This window comes from Furipterus horrens, unplaced genomic scaffold (assembly GCF_987537825.1).
Source record: "Furipterus horrens unplaced genomic scaffold, mFurHor1.1.pri manual_scaffold_9, whole genome shotgun sequence".
In the NCBI taxonomy this organism is placed as follows: domain Eukaryota; kingdom Metazoa; phylum Chordata; class Mammalia; order Chiroptera; family Furipteridae; genus Furipterus; species Furipterus horrens.
Window position 1 is genome coordinate 70,029,651 of NW_028327179.1, and position 13,938 is coordinate 70,043,588.

At 34.0% G+C, this 13,938-nt stretch overlaps 1 protein-coding gene across 1 annotated transcript in view; it reads right to left on the reverse strand.

Moving 5' to 3' along the window:
* TFEC (transcription factor EC) overlaps positions 1 to 1,551 on the reverse strand; it is a 90,378-nt gene extending 88,827 nt beyond the window's left edge. Inside the window, exon 1 of the mRNA XM_090286766.1 lies at positions 1,300 to 1,551. Coding sequence (XP_090142892.1) covers positions 1,300 to 1,479 — 180 coding nt within the window. The 5' untranslated portion in view covers positions 1,480 to 1,551. The remainder of the gene's footprint in view (positions 1 to 1,299) is intronic.
* Between the last annotated feature and the right edge of the window lie 12,387 nt (positions 1,552 to 13,938).

A 13,938-nucleotide genomic window follows, 5' to 3' on the forward strand; every position in this document is an offset into this window, starting at 1 on the left:
GAGCCTGGGCAGGGTGATATGGAGGGTCTGCTGTTGCCCATGCAGCAGACCCCCCCTCTCTTCGCAGCTGAAGGGTCCAAGGGAAAGACGGAGTCAATACAGCTTGGCTTCAGGTGCGCCGCAGGAGTTGCCGGTGTTGACTACAACGTCAAACCGCCTTAGGGACTCCGGCTCCGGATTTTCTGTCGGGGTTTACTCCCCTAGCCTTTCCCCTGAAGAGGTATGCCACAAGGCAGCGGAGGTTTTTTTTTTTTTGGAGTCAGAGTTTTCCTTCTCTGATGTGCCCTGACTGGAAGATCGAACCAGCGACACTTAGCTCGCAGGCCGACGCTCAATCCACTGAGCCAAACCAGCCAGGGACCTAGAGGGTATTATGCTAAGTATAATATAATAAGGCAGTCAGAAAAAATACAAATATTGTATTATTTCACTTATGGATTAATTAAAGGACAAAATAAATAAACAAAACAGAAGCAAACTCATAGATCAGTGAACAAACTGATGGCTGCCAGAGGGGAGGTGGACTAGAGGATTGGTTGAAAAAGGTAAAGTGATTAAGAAGTACAAATTGGTAGTTACAAAATAGTCACAGGGATGTAAATTACAGCATAGGGAATATAATAAATGATAACTATGTATGGTGCCATGTGGGTACTGGAAATATTGGCAGAAACTTTTTTTTAATTATAAAATTATCTAACCACTACATAGTATACCCAAAACTAATGAAAAACAACAAGTTTATTCATTAAGATAGTCACCATGCAGTGTCTATATGTAGGACCCATAACTTAGTATTTTATTTATATCAATGAAACCCAAATAACTTCAAAATAAACTTTAATTTATTGTCAGTAAACTGTTGAGAATCTAGGTTCCAGTATGGGCAATGAACCCATAAGTCATTCAGTGGTTACTGAATACTCTTCTTGTGAAGAACTGTACTTGACTCTCAGCTGGTTTGTTTTATAAAAGATATTCTCTTGTTATTTTTTATAACAAAGATATTTACATGCCCCACCCACAACATAAATCTTCTTAACCTATATTACTGTTAGACATTATTTTGTCTTACATTGATACATAACTGAAATGGGTATTGAAATAAATTTTCATATTTTATTATGCATAATGAATATGGGTATAACTAGCTATTACAAATTAATAAATTGAGACATCTATTTTGTTAAATGAATTTGTATTTGGAATTTTAACTATAAAAATGTCAACTTCAATTTTTTTGAATGCCTTTTTTTCAAAAACTCATTATATATTTTTATAAGCAGCTATTAGACATACATGACATTCCACATTGTCATAATCTTTCCCAAGAGTTAACAGTTTGGTGAGTGAATTTCCAGTGATACCAGCATCACTTGTGGGATATGAATGTCCATGCTGTTCCACAAGCACACTTCTTTGCGTTGGAGGGTAGGACCATTTAAGAGTTTGGTTGACAATCTGGTGGTCAAGGATCATAAAGGGTTTTACTTGCTGTCTATGGACTTTCTGTACCTGAGTCCTCCCAGGACTTTTCAGATGTGTGGGGACCTAAAAATAGAAACCAAACAATTGCAAAGTGTAGCATCATCTGGCATTTCAAAATCCCATTTTCAACAATTGAATTATAACAATAATCACTATAACATTTAGTTGCTGTAAAATTGATGATCTAAAGTTTACTAAAATGTGTTAAATGTTAACCATGTTTTGAAGAATAACCTTCAAAATTACATGCAACTAAAACAAAGTTTTGAATAAATATATAAGTAGTGATACTTTGTTCATGGCTAAAAAGGAAAGGCTGAAAAATACAAGGAAAGTACAGGCAATTCATTATCATTAGTGATTTTTATATATTTTTAGATTCCTTTATATTATAAATCTAAATATTCTATGGGGTATAATCACAACTATCTTTTAGTTAAGAATTTAAAAATTACCCAGGAAGGAACAAAAATGAGAAAAAATATATATATACATATATCCAGGAAAAGTCCAGCCATTGTTAATATAATGAGAACACTTTGCACGGCATTGATGTCACCTGGCAGCCAAGGAGAGTGGACTGAAATGTGCATGCATTAACAATAATGACTTCATTGTACTAGACAGTGAGGGCAGCAGACGCCATTGAGTAAGCATGTGTGCAGTGTGGCTGTCTCATTTAAAATGACTGAGTGAGTAGAGCAACAAATCTGCAACAAATTTTGCATTAAGATTGAACATTCAACTGTGGAAACTATTTGGATGATTCTGAAGGCCACAGCTATGAAAAACTGGTGACTGGAAGCTTCATCATGACAACATGCCTGCTCATGCATCATGTCTTATGCAGAAGTTTTTTGCAAAACATCAAGTCACCCAGGTGACTCAGCCCCTGTATAGCCCAGATTTGGTACCCTGCAATCTGGATTTTCCAAAAATTAAAATCACCTTAGAAAGAGAAGAGATTTCAGAGTATTGATGTGATTCAGGAAAATAAGACGGGACAGCTGATGGTGAATGGGAGAACTGTGTGAGGTCCCAAGGTGCCTACTTTGAAGGAGATGGAGGCACCATTGTCTTATGTATTATCTTTTTTTAATTTGTATCTTATTCAATAAATGTTTCTATTTTTCATATTACATGGCTCGATACCTTCTAGACAGACCTCATATATACTAAATATTAAGTAAAATACTTTATAAATGGTGAAAATCTATGTGATTATTTTCTTTTCTATATTTTCCAAAGTTCCTATACCATGCTTATTTTAATTTTTTAATAATCTTTTTTTAAACACTTCCATGTTTTTCAATTTTTTAAATTTATTGTATTTTTTAAATTACCCTTATACCATGCCCTGCCTCACTATCACCACACTATTGTCCATGTCCCTGAGTCCTTTTTCCTTTTTGCCTGATCTCTCCACCCTCTTACCACCCCCAAGAACTATTAGGTTGCTCATACTATTAGTATGACTCTATTTTGCTTGTTAGTTCAGTTTGTTCATTAGAGTCCACCTATGAATGAAATCATATAACAACACTTTGGCAGGATCATTATGAATGACAGAAAAAAAAAGCACTTGGAAAAAAAATCTAAGCAACTAAGCAATTGTCCAATATTTTGAAACTCCTTTTTCAAAACATAGACTTAAAATTCTGGGCATCTTCAGTCTAGCTATCATAGTTATGATATACCATTATTTATATGAAGACAATTATAAGCATTTTAAGCTTTCCCTTTAAAAGCCTCTGAAAGTATTATCACCTGCCAGTGCCATTTATTATTAACTATGCTGTGATATGGATACATTTTCCTCAAGTGGCCTATATGTAAACCTATTTAATATTTTTCTCATGTTAAACAATAGTCAAGATTGCTGTACAGTGCTTATTTTTTCTTTTATTTCTATTACACAAACTACTCCTTAAAGCCCTTAGCATGCTTTAGCCCAGATAAATGGCATTTACAAAGTATTTTGCATTTAAATTAGCTGGTTTGGGGTACAATATTGTAATAATTGCTTTAGTTTAATTGTTACGCTGACATTTTTAGCATTGTTTTAATTTTACTAGCATAGAATAATTTTTCAGTCATATAAAAAAAGATTAAGATTGATAATAAAGATTATACATATTACTAATTATAGTGCTATAAACTTTAAAGTTGTAAAATAACACTGCATTAAAATGCTATGGGTATTTTTTTAAGGTAGCTATTTAGATTATTTTACTGTTTTAAATTGATTATTCTTACTCTGTATACTGTTACAAAATATATATTATAAATATAATTTCCATATTCACAAATATGAATCTTTTACACTATGTAAATGAATACTAAAATATATGCTATATCTACAAGTGGAAAATACCTCTTATAAGGAAAGTATTTTGAATCAGAATTTATAACATTAAGTAATTGATTTTTCACTTTTCATCCACCAACTCTAAAAGCCTTCATTAGGGTACTTGAATTTTGTGTTTTATCAGGAGTTCAAGAGAAGTCATAGATGTGATCCCAGGGCTCAAGTTTTCCATCTAAGGCAGTATTAATATCAACTACAGCAAAAACAACAATAATGATAATATGCAAGAGGTACTAGGTACTGTGCTAAGCACCTTACCCACATTACTTCAGTTAATCCTTGTTACAACTTTAGGAGATAGGTATCACTAATACCTCCATTGCAGCATATAGATGAAGCCACTGAGATTTAGAGGATAAGTGTCATGCCATTTATCACCTCTCAGGTAAGGGGTGAAGCCAGAAAACAGAGCCTGCCTTCCTAAACATTACACATATTGGCTCAGTACTGTATACAACAAATTAAAAATGCCACTAAAAGCAATAGTTCAATAAAATAATTGGAAGAGAAAATTGTTATAAATGAGGTGTTGGAAGGAGATGGTACTGCTGCATAGGAGGAAAAAGCAAGAAAATCTCAAATGCGAAAGACCAAAATGAGGACATCTGCAATAGTGTCAACAATAAAAATAAATTTTAAAAAATTATCTAACTAAAGTTGGCTAACAAAATATTCAAAAAAAAAAAAAAAAGAAGACAAAATGTTGACACAGTCATGAAGTTAGTGGTGAAAAGGAACTCATGCCAATACATTTTTTTCTCAAAGGAAGACTACCATCGCTCCTTTAGGTCACTCTACGCAGAGACAAAATAAAATATAAGGTGAAATCAACTCTAGTTCTGCATAAATTATTGGTTATTTATAGGTAATTCTAAATGTTTAGTAAGCAAAAGTGAAGACTTTATTGAACCCAACCTATATGACACCTGTAAACTAATCAAAAGGGTCTAAAAGCTTAGTGAAGCAAAGAAACAATCAGTGGAATGTGATTAAACTACTCCCCAGAAAAAAACTCTGGTCTTTTTCAATCATGAACCAATATCAAAAACATGAGACAACTAGATGTAAACATCAGTTAAAACCATATGTAGCCCATTTTAAAATACTTTTAAAAAATTGCCTAAGATCTAAATATTCATCTGTAAAACTATCAGTTTCATTTGTTGTACTGAAGGCCCAGTATTTGGATGGATGAAGTAAATAAAATTTTAGGCTGCCATTGTTCATGTATTGACTTCTGTAAGAAATGTTTTGAGTGTCCAGCATATGTGCAGACTGGTACACTTAAGGTAGAAAGGAGATAACTGTAGTATCTGCTTTCAAAGGACTTGCAGTCTAGTCATAGTCCAGACAGGGAAGAAAAATATGTGATTTCCAAGAGCAAGCAATGTATTTATCTAGCTGGTGGCTATACTGCCATATTTCTTACACATACCTCAGATAATGGTACAGAGTAGGCTTTTTAAAGTATGTATTTAAACCCTGTTCAGGTAGCTCAGTTGGTTATAGCATCATCCAGATATGCCAAGGTTGTGGGTTCATTCCTCTGGAGACAGGGCACATACAAGAATCAACCAATAAATTTATAAATAAGTGGAACAACAAATCAATCTCTCTCTCTCCCCCTCTTTTCCCTTCTCTCTATAAAATCAATAAATAAAACTTTTTAAAATATGCATCTGCATGTATTCAATTAATAATTGAATGAGTGAGTCATCCAAGTACAGTGTATGACGATAGTGACCACAAAGAGCTTTAGGAATCCACAACAGGAAGAGATAAACCATAATCAGAATATCAGTCTTAACCTAGAAGATTGAAGCAGCTATAGATTGTGATTTGGTTCATTAAACTGTCAGAGATTAGGACCATCCAGCTGTAGGGATATTTTGCTAATAAAAACAATAAGTAAATCTAGAACTCTGAATTATGTCTCAACATTATTACTCTGCTACTGGAAACTAAATGTAAAGATGGTCAGTTTAAGTCCAACGTTTTGTCTATGTGCAGAATTCTGTTTTCACTTAAAATAATTTATTTACAGTCTCCCTATTTTCTGAAAAACATTCTAAATAAAGAGGAATTGTGAAAGTAGTGAGAATTGTTTGCACAGAAAATGTAGGCTGAAAACCAATTTGTAATTGAGTATACAATTTACCAATGAGCATCCTAGTAGCCAAGGAAAAAGAAAAATAAATTAATTATTAGGTAGAACATGTGAAATGTCAGATATTTGACCATTTTTGATCCATAGACTGTCAGTTACATCTAGCATAATCTAATATATGTCTTATTGATTAACTTTTTATACCAGTTCTAAGAAGAGAAAAATATTTTTAAGAACAGTATCAGAATTTATAAACTATATTTTTTCATGGATGATTTCAATGACATATTGAACAAGATTTCAACAGCAACTTTTGCAAAATATTCAATGACTTTCTTCATATGCCCATATTTTTAAATATAAAAATATATATTTATTGTCTTAAGTCGGGTTATCTAGGAAATGTACTCTGACTTTATTAGCAGGTGCTGTCAGAACCTGAGCCACAGTAGGGTGAAGAAAGCAAGTGGGGTGAGATTATGCCAGCAGAGTCAAGAGTGGTTCAGACATGAAGAGGATAGTATAGGCCATGCACTATAATATTCACTATACTTACTCTTGATCAAAGGCCCGAAGAATAATGTGAATCATTTCAAGTAAAAAGCCCAAATATAAATTTGGTTCTGATCTGACTGATCCTTTGATAGTACTTACACATGCAGAGCAGTGTTTTCCAGACCAATTTATCAAGCAGACTCTGTATTTAGTTACACAAACTCAAAAGGTCACCTGGTTAGACCTTTAACTAGTTATCAATGGTATCAAACTAGACTTTAGATAGAATTACATTGTTTTCTTTTTTCTTTTTTTTATTTAAAGTTTCATTGTTTGAAGTTACACAAATAAAAACTACTTAACTTAAAAAGTATAACTTTTTAGGTCCTAGCTGGTGTGGCTCAGTGGATTGAGCACCAGCCTGCAAACTGAAAGGTCACCAGTTCGATTCCTAGTCAGAGCACATGCCTGGGTTGTAGGTCAGGTCCCCATTTGGGGGCAGATAAAAGGCAACTGATCAATGTTTCTCTTGCACATTCATGCTTCTCTCCCTCTCTTTCTCTCTGTAAAAATTAATAAGTAATTTTTTAAAAGTCTAACTTTAAAAAAATATGTTTCACATGTAGTTAAATTCCTATATTCTGATAAAGAGGTGTGGCTCTTTTAAAAATTAGAAATATGATTGTGGGTTCCAGAGGTGAAGGGAGGTGGGGGAAGTTGAAGATGGTAAAAGGGGTCAAATATATGCTGACAAAATGACAGATGATGTATTACAATATTGTCTGCTTGAAGCATACATAATCATATTAACCAATGTTACCCCAATAAATTTAATAAATTTAAATATATGTATTGCTGAGATTTTCATTAGACCCTTTAAAAAGAGAACCAGGACAATACGCTTAATGGATAATCTGAAGTTTTTTGTTTTGTTTTGTTTTTTAATTAAAATCACACAAGCTCCTACAAGTGCAAAGTGCTAAAGGAAAGGAGTTGATTACAAAGAAAAAAAGCATTGTCAAGTTTGCAGAAAATATAATAATTGAGAAATTAATTACAAACGTAAAATGTATGCATCTGTGATTTTTATTGTTTTCTTTTCTCTTTTTTATATTTATTACAGTTGCCCCACTTTTTTCCCTATTGCTTCCCAGCACACTACGCACCCCTTCTCGCACAATCAGTCCCCACCCAGTTGTCCATGTACATGAGTCATTTATACATGTTCTTTGACTAGACCCTTCCCCTTCTTACCTCCCTCTCTCGCTCCCCCTTCCCTCCCTTATCACCATTAGTCTACTCATTTTTTACATGCCTCTGGTTCAAATTTGCTTGTTTGTTAGTGTTGTTCATTAGTCTCCTGTAATAGGTGACAGCATAAGGTATTTTGTTTCATTGCCTGGCTTATTTCACTAAGCACAATTCTCTCTAGTTCCATTCATGCTGTTGCAAATGGTAGAAGTTCCTTCTTTCTTTCTGCTACATAGTACTCCATTGTGTAAATGTACCACAGTTTTTTGATCCACTCATCTATGGATGGGCACTTAGGTTGTTTCCAGCACTTGGCTATTGTAAATAGTGCTGCTATGAACATAGGGGTGCATAGCTTCGTTTGAATTGGTGTTTTAGGATTCTTCAGATATAATCCTAGCAATTGAATTGCTGGTTCCAAAGGCAGTTCCATTTTTAGTTTTTTGAGGTAATTCCATACTGTTTTCCATAATGGCTGCACCAGTCTGCATTCCCACCAATGGTGTACTAGGGTACCCTTTTCTCCGCATCCTTATCAGCACATGTTTGTTGATTTGTTGATGATTGCCATTCTGACTGGTGTAAGGTGGTATCTCACTGTGGTTTTTACTTGCATCTCTCTGATGGCTACTGATGTTGAGCATTCTTTCATATGCCTATGGACTCTGTATGTTCTTTTTGGAGAAGTGTTTGTTCAGGTCCTTTGCCCATTTTTTAATTGGGTTGCCTGTCTTATTCTTTCCTTTATTTCCCTTGCCTTAGGAGATATATCAGACAAAATATTGCTACATGGGTTATCTGAAAATTTCCTGCCTACATTTTCCTCTTGGACTTTTATGGTGTCACAGCTTACACTTACGTCTTTGATCAATCTTGAGTTTATTCTGGTGTATGGTGTGAATTGGTGGTCTAGGTTCATTTTTTTCATGTCCCTGTCCAGTTCTCCCAACACCATTTGTTGAAGAGAATCTTGTCACTCCATTTGATGTTCCTTCCCCCTTTCTTTGTCAAATATTAGTTGACCATATAGACCTGGGTTTATTTTTGGAGACTCTATTCTGTTCCATTGATCTATAAGTCTGTTTTTATGCCAGTACCACACTGTTTTGATTACCATGACCTTGTAATATAGTTTTATATCAGGTATTGTGATTCCTCCTACTGTATTCTTGTTCCTCAAGATAGCTTTAAATATTTAGGGTCTTTTTTAGTTTCATATAGATTTTTGAAGTATTGGCTCTAGGTCTCTGAAATATGTCACTGGTATTTTAATAGGGCTTGCATCGAATATATAAATTGCTTTGGGTAGTATGGACATTTTAATAATGTTGAATTTCCCATCCATGAACACGGCATATGCTTCTATTTATTTGTATCTTCCTTCATTTCTTTCTTCAGTGTTATGTAGTTTTCTGAGTATAGGTCTTTTACCTCCTTGGTTAAGTTTATTCCCAGGTACTTTATTTTTCTTTTTGATATAGTAAATGGGATTTTTTTTCTAGTTTCTATCTCTGATATTTTATTGTTGGTGTACAGAAATGCCTTAGATTTCTAAATATTAACTTTGTACCCTGCTATTTTACCAAATTCACTTATTAGATCAAGTAGTTTTTTCATGGAGTCTATAGGGTTTTCTATGTACACTATCATGTCGTCTGCAAATAATGACAGTTTTACTTCCTCTTTTCCAATTTGGATGCCTTTTATTTCTCTTTCTTATCTGATTCTTGTGGCTAGAACTTCCAACACTATGTTGAATAGAAGTGGAGAGAGTTGAAATCCTTGTTTTGTTCCTGATCTCAGGGGAAATGCTTTCAGTTTTTGCCCATTGAGTATGATGTTGGCTTCACTTTTCTTGTATATGGCCTTTATTATGTTGAGGTATGCTCAATTTATTCCTACTTTCCTGAGTGTTTTCATCATAAATGGGTGTTGTACTTTATATAATGCATTTTCAGCATCTATTGATATGATCATGTGATTTTTCTCTTTCATTTTATGTGGTGTATTACATTTATTGATTTGCAAATATTAAACCATCCTTGCATTTCTGGAATGAATCCCACTTTATCATGGTGTATGATCTTTTTAATGTGTTGCTGGATCCAGTTTGTCAATATTTGTTGAGGATTTATCATCTATGTTCATCAGCGACATTGGCCTGTAGTTTTCTTTCTTTGTTATATCTTGACCTGGTTTTGGAATTAGGGTAATATGGCTATACAGAAATAGTTTGGGAGTCTTTCCTCTTGGGTTTTTTGGAATAATCTGAGAAGGATAGGAGTTAGTTCTTTGCTAAATGTTTTGTAAAATTCACCTGTGAAACCATCCGGTCCAGGGCTTTCGTGTGCCAGGAGGTTTTTGATTACTGCTTCAATTTCACTCTTTGTTAACATTCTTTTCAGGCTTTCTGCTTCATTTTGATTCAGTTTAGGAAGATTATATGTTTCCAGAGATTTGTCCATTTCATCTAGTTTGTCAAATTTCTTGCCATACAGTTGATCGTAGAAATTTCTTACAATCCTTTGTATTTCTATGGTATCAATTCTGATTTCTCCTCTTTCATTTCTGATTTTACTTATTTGGGTCCTCTCTCTTTTTTACTTGATGAGCCTGGTTAAAGGCTTGTCAATTTTGTTTATCTTTTCAAAGAAACAACTCCTGGTTCTATTGATCTCTTGATTTGTTTGATTAGTCTCTCTGTCACTTAATTCTCCTCTGATCTTGATGATTTCCTTCCTTCTACTCACTCTGGGCTTTGTTTGTTCTTGTTCCTCTAGTTGTTGTAGCTATAGGGTTACATTTTTTATTTGGGATTCTTCTATCCTCTTTAGGTAGGCCTGTATTGCTAAGAACTTTTCTCTCAGGACTGCTTTCGCTGTATCCCATAGGTTTTGGGTTGTTGTGTGTTCATTATCATTTGTTTCCAAGAACTATTTGATTTATTCCTTGATGTCATTGTTAATCCATTCATTATTTAATAGCATGTTTTTCATCCTCTGTGAGTTTGAATGTTTTTTAGCTTTTCCTTGAGACTGAATTCCAATTTCAAGCTTTTATGATCTGAGAAGATGCTTGATATAATTTCAATTTTCTTGAATTTATTGAGGCTTGTTTTGTGTCATTCCATGTGGTCTATCTTTGAAAATGTTCCATATGGACTTGAAAAAATATATTTTGCTTCTTAAGGGTGAAAATTTCTATATATATCAACTAAGTCCATTTGAGCTAGAGTGTTGTTCAATGTCTCAATATCTTTGGTGTTTCTTTGTTTCAATGATCTGTCCATTGTTGACAATGGGATGTTGAGGTCCCCTACTATGTGTATTGCTGTCTATATCCTGAAGTCTTTCAAATTTTCCCTTACATATGTGGGTGATCCTATGTTGGGTACATATATGTTTACAAGGGTTGTATCTTCTTGATGGATTTTTTTCCTTAAATGTTATGAAATATCTTTGTCTCTTTATATGGCCTTTGCTGTTAAATCTGTTCTGTCTGATATAAGTATTGCTACCCCAGATTTTTTTATGTCCATTTGCTTGAATTATTTTTTTCATCCCTTCACTTTCAGTCTGTGTAGATTTGTTCTAAGCGGGGTCTCTTGTAGGCAGCAGATATGTGGGTCATGCTTTCTAATCCATTCAGCTACCTTATGTCTTTTGATTGCTGCATTTAATCCATTTACATTTAAGGTTATTACTGATTCTTATTCATTGTCATTTCCCCCCTTTGTACTTGTGTTCCTCTCTGTCTCTCTTTATTTATTCATCTTCTTATAGCAGACCATTTAGCATCTCTTGCAATGCCATTTTGATGGAGAAGTATTCTTTTAGCCTTCTTTTGTCTGGGAAGCTCCTTATTTCATCTTCCATTTTGAATGAGATCCTTGCTGGGTAGAGTAGTCTTGGTTGTAGGCCTTTGTTTTTCATTATTTGGGATATTTTTTGCCATTTTCTTCTGGCTTGTAGTGTTTCTGTTGAGAATATGATGATAGCTTTATTGGATCTCCCTTGTATGTTATTAGCAATTTCTCTCTGGCAGCTTTTAGGATTCTCTCTTTGTCTCTCAATGTTTGCATTTTAATTATGATGTGTCTTGAAGTGGACCTGTTGGGGTTCATTTTCATTGAGACCCTCTGTGCTTCCTGGACTTGTGTCACTTTTTCTCTTATCAAGTTAGGTAATTTTCTGTCATTAGTTTTTCAAACAGGTTTTCCATCCCTTGGTCCTCTTTTTCTCCTTCTGATATACTTATTATATGGATATTATTACGTTTCATGTTGTCCTGAAGCTCTCTTAAATCTTCTTCATTCTTTTTCACTCTCTTCATTTTGTTGCACTGTCTGGGAATTTTTTTCTACGTTGTCCTCCAGCTCACGAATCTGATCTTCTGCTTCTTCTAGCTTGCTTTTATTTCCTTCTACTGTGTTATTCATTTCAGAAATCGTATTCTTCATTTCTTCCTGGTTCTTATTGATAGCTTCTATGTCCTTTTTTATGCTGGTGTAATTCTCAGTAAGTTCCTTGTAGTTTCCCTAGAGTTTTTTGTAGTTTTCTTTGAGCTCGCTGAGCTCATTGAGCTTCCCTATAATCCATGTTTTGAATTCCATGTCTGATAGTTTAGTTTCCTCTATTTCATTTAGCACTCTTTCTGGGGATTCCTCCTTTCCTTTTGATAAGAGGTTGTCTCCCCATCTCCCCATTTATGTGACTCTTCTTTTTTATTGCTGCTTCTTAGATTGATCTGCACTTCCTAGATCTGCCCTTGGTGGTGACAGACTGTGTACCAGTCTTTTATTGTTTTCTTTTTTCTAATCTTGTTTATGGACTAAACTAGATGCAGGAATTCCTCCTTTTGAGAGATTTGATGGAGCTCCATGAGAAAGCAGCAAAATATCTAGAGAAAAAGTCAGATCTCATTCTCTGACAATAGCAGTTGAAACAATAGAATATGATTTAGAGTATTGCATATCTGATTTTTTTTAACCCTAGAGTTTAGATCAGTCTTGAAAATTTTCAACTCTATAAATTGGTAACTATTTAGTTAGAAATTAGTTAATACTAGCAAAATATTATGTGGTCCTATTTTCATTTGGATTTAAAATTTCTTGCTAGGTAAAATATCTGAGGAGCAATGTGCATCACCAAGCAATGCTAACTAGAAAGACTCATGTGCAGTCATTTTCACATAGTGATTTTCAAATTATGCTCCTAGATACATTAATTTTTCCCCCAATTTATTTTCAGTGCTCTACATAGTAGTCTTTTGACTTAATTCTTATGTGGGTTTCAAATTCCATCAAGTGGATAGCAATAGGGAGAGTATGTTATACAAGGACATTTTAGAAACAGATGGATAGTTATACTAAAAACAAACAAACGAACTCTGGAGGACTTCACCAACACTGTGATTCTCCATGGATAAGAATGTACATATCATATTTAATTTTTGTATTACATCTCCTTAAATATTATTATATTTATGCAGACTTGTATACATTTTTATCTCCTTTTAAAATGTTATCTTTTGCTGAAGAAAGCATGAGATGATGATAAAGCCCTCAGCTAATTCTTTCAACATTCACTCAGCAAACAATAATAGTTTGTTCTTTGTTAAAGCCAGTCCCCAGGGAAATTCATTCCTTTCCAGAAAGCAGGTGTGTGACCCATGTGTAACCATCAATCTCAAGACCACTTATCTAAACCAAGGGCACGGAACCTGGGAGGAGATGAAGGAACTTCTGGTACTAGCCTTCTGAAACTAAAAACTAAAAAGTGGCAAACATCATATAAAAAATTATCTCAATTATAAGACTCTTTATCACCATTAATTTGACTAGTCAAATCAATCAATCAAACAAACATGGGCACCTACTTAGTAAGCTTGTATAAACTATCTACAAGGGCATAACCAAAACATATTCAACGAAATAGATTTCTTCTAAATATATTACCAGATGATAGTAATTAAGAACATATACACTAGCATGAAACACATACACACACACCACACACACACACACACACACACACAAAAAAAAAAAAAAAAAAAAAGACAGGCAATCTCATCGACTGCAACAGTATTTAATTTGGTTAATTTTTTACTATAATTTATAAATGAAATGAAAGCTTGGACTTTACAAGGGAATAATAGTAGGTTACTTTTAATTATGTTCCAGTATCACAAGTACATAATAGGAAATCCATTTTTGGGAGCTTCTGAATCT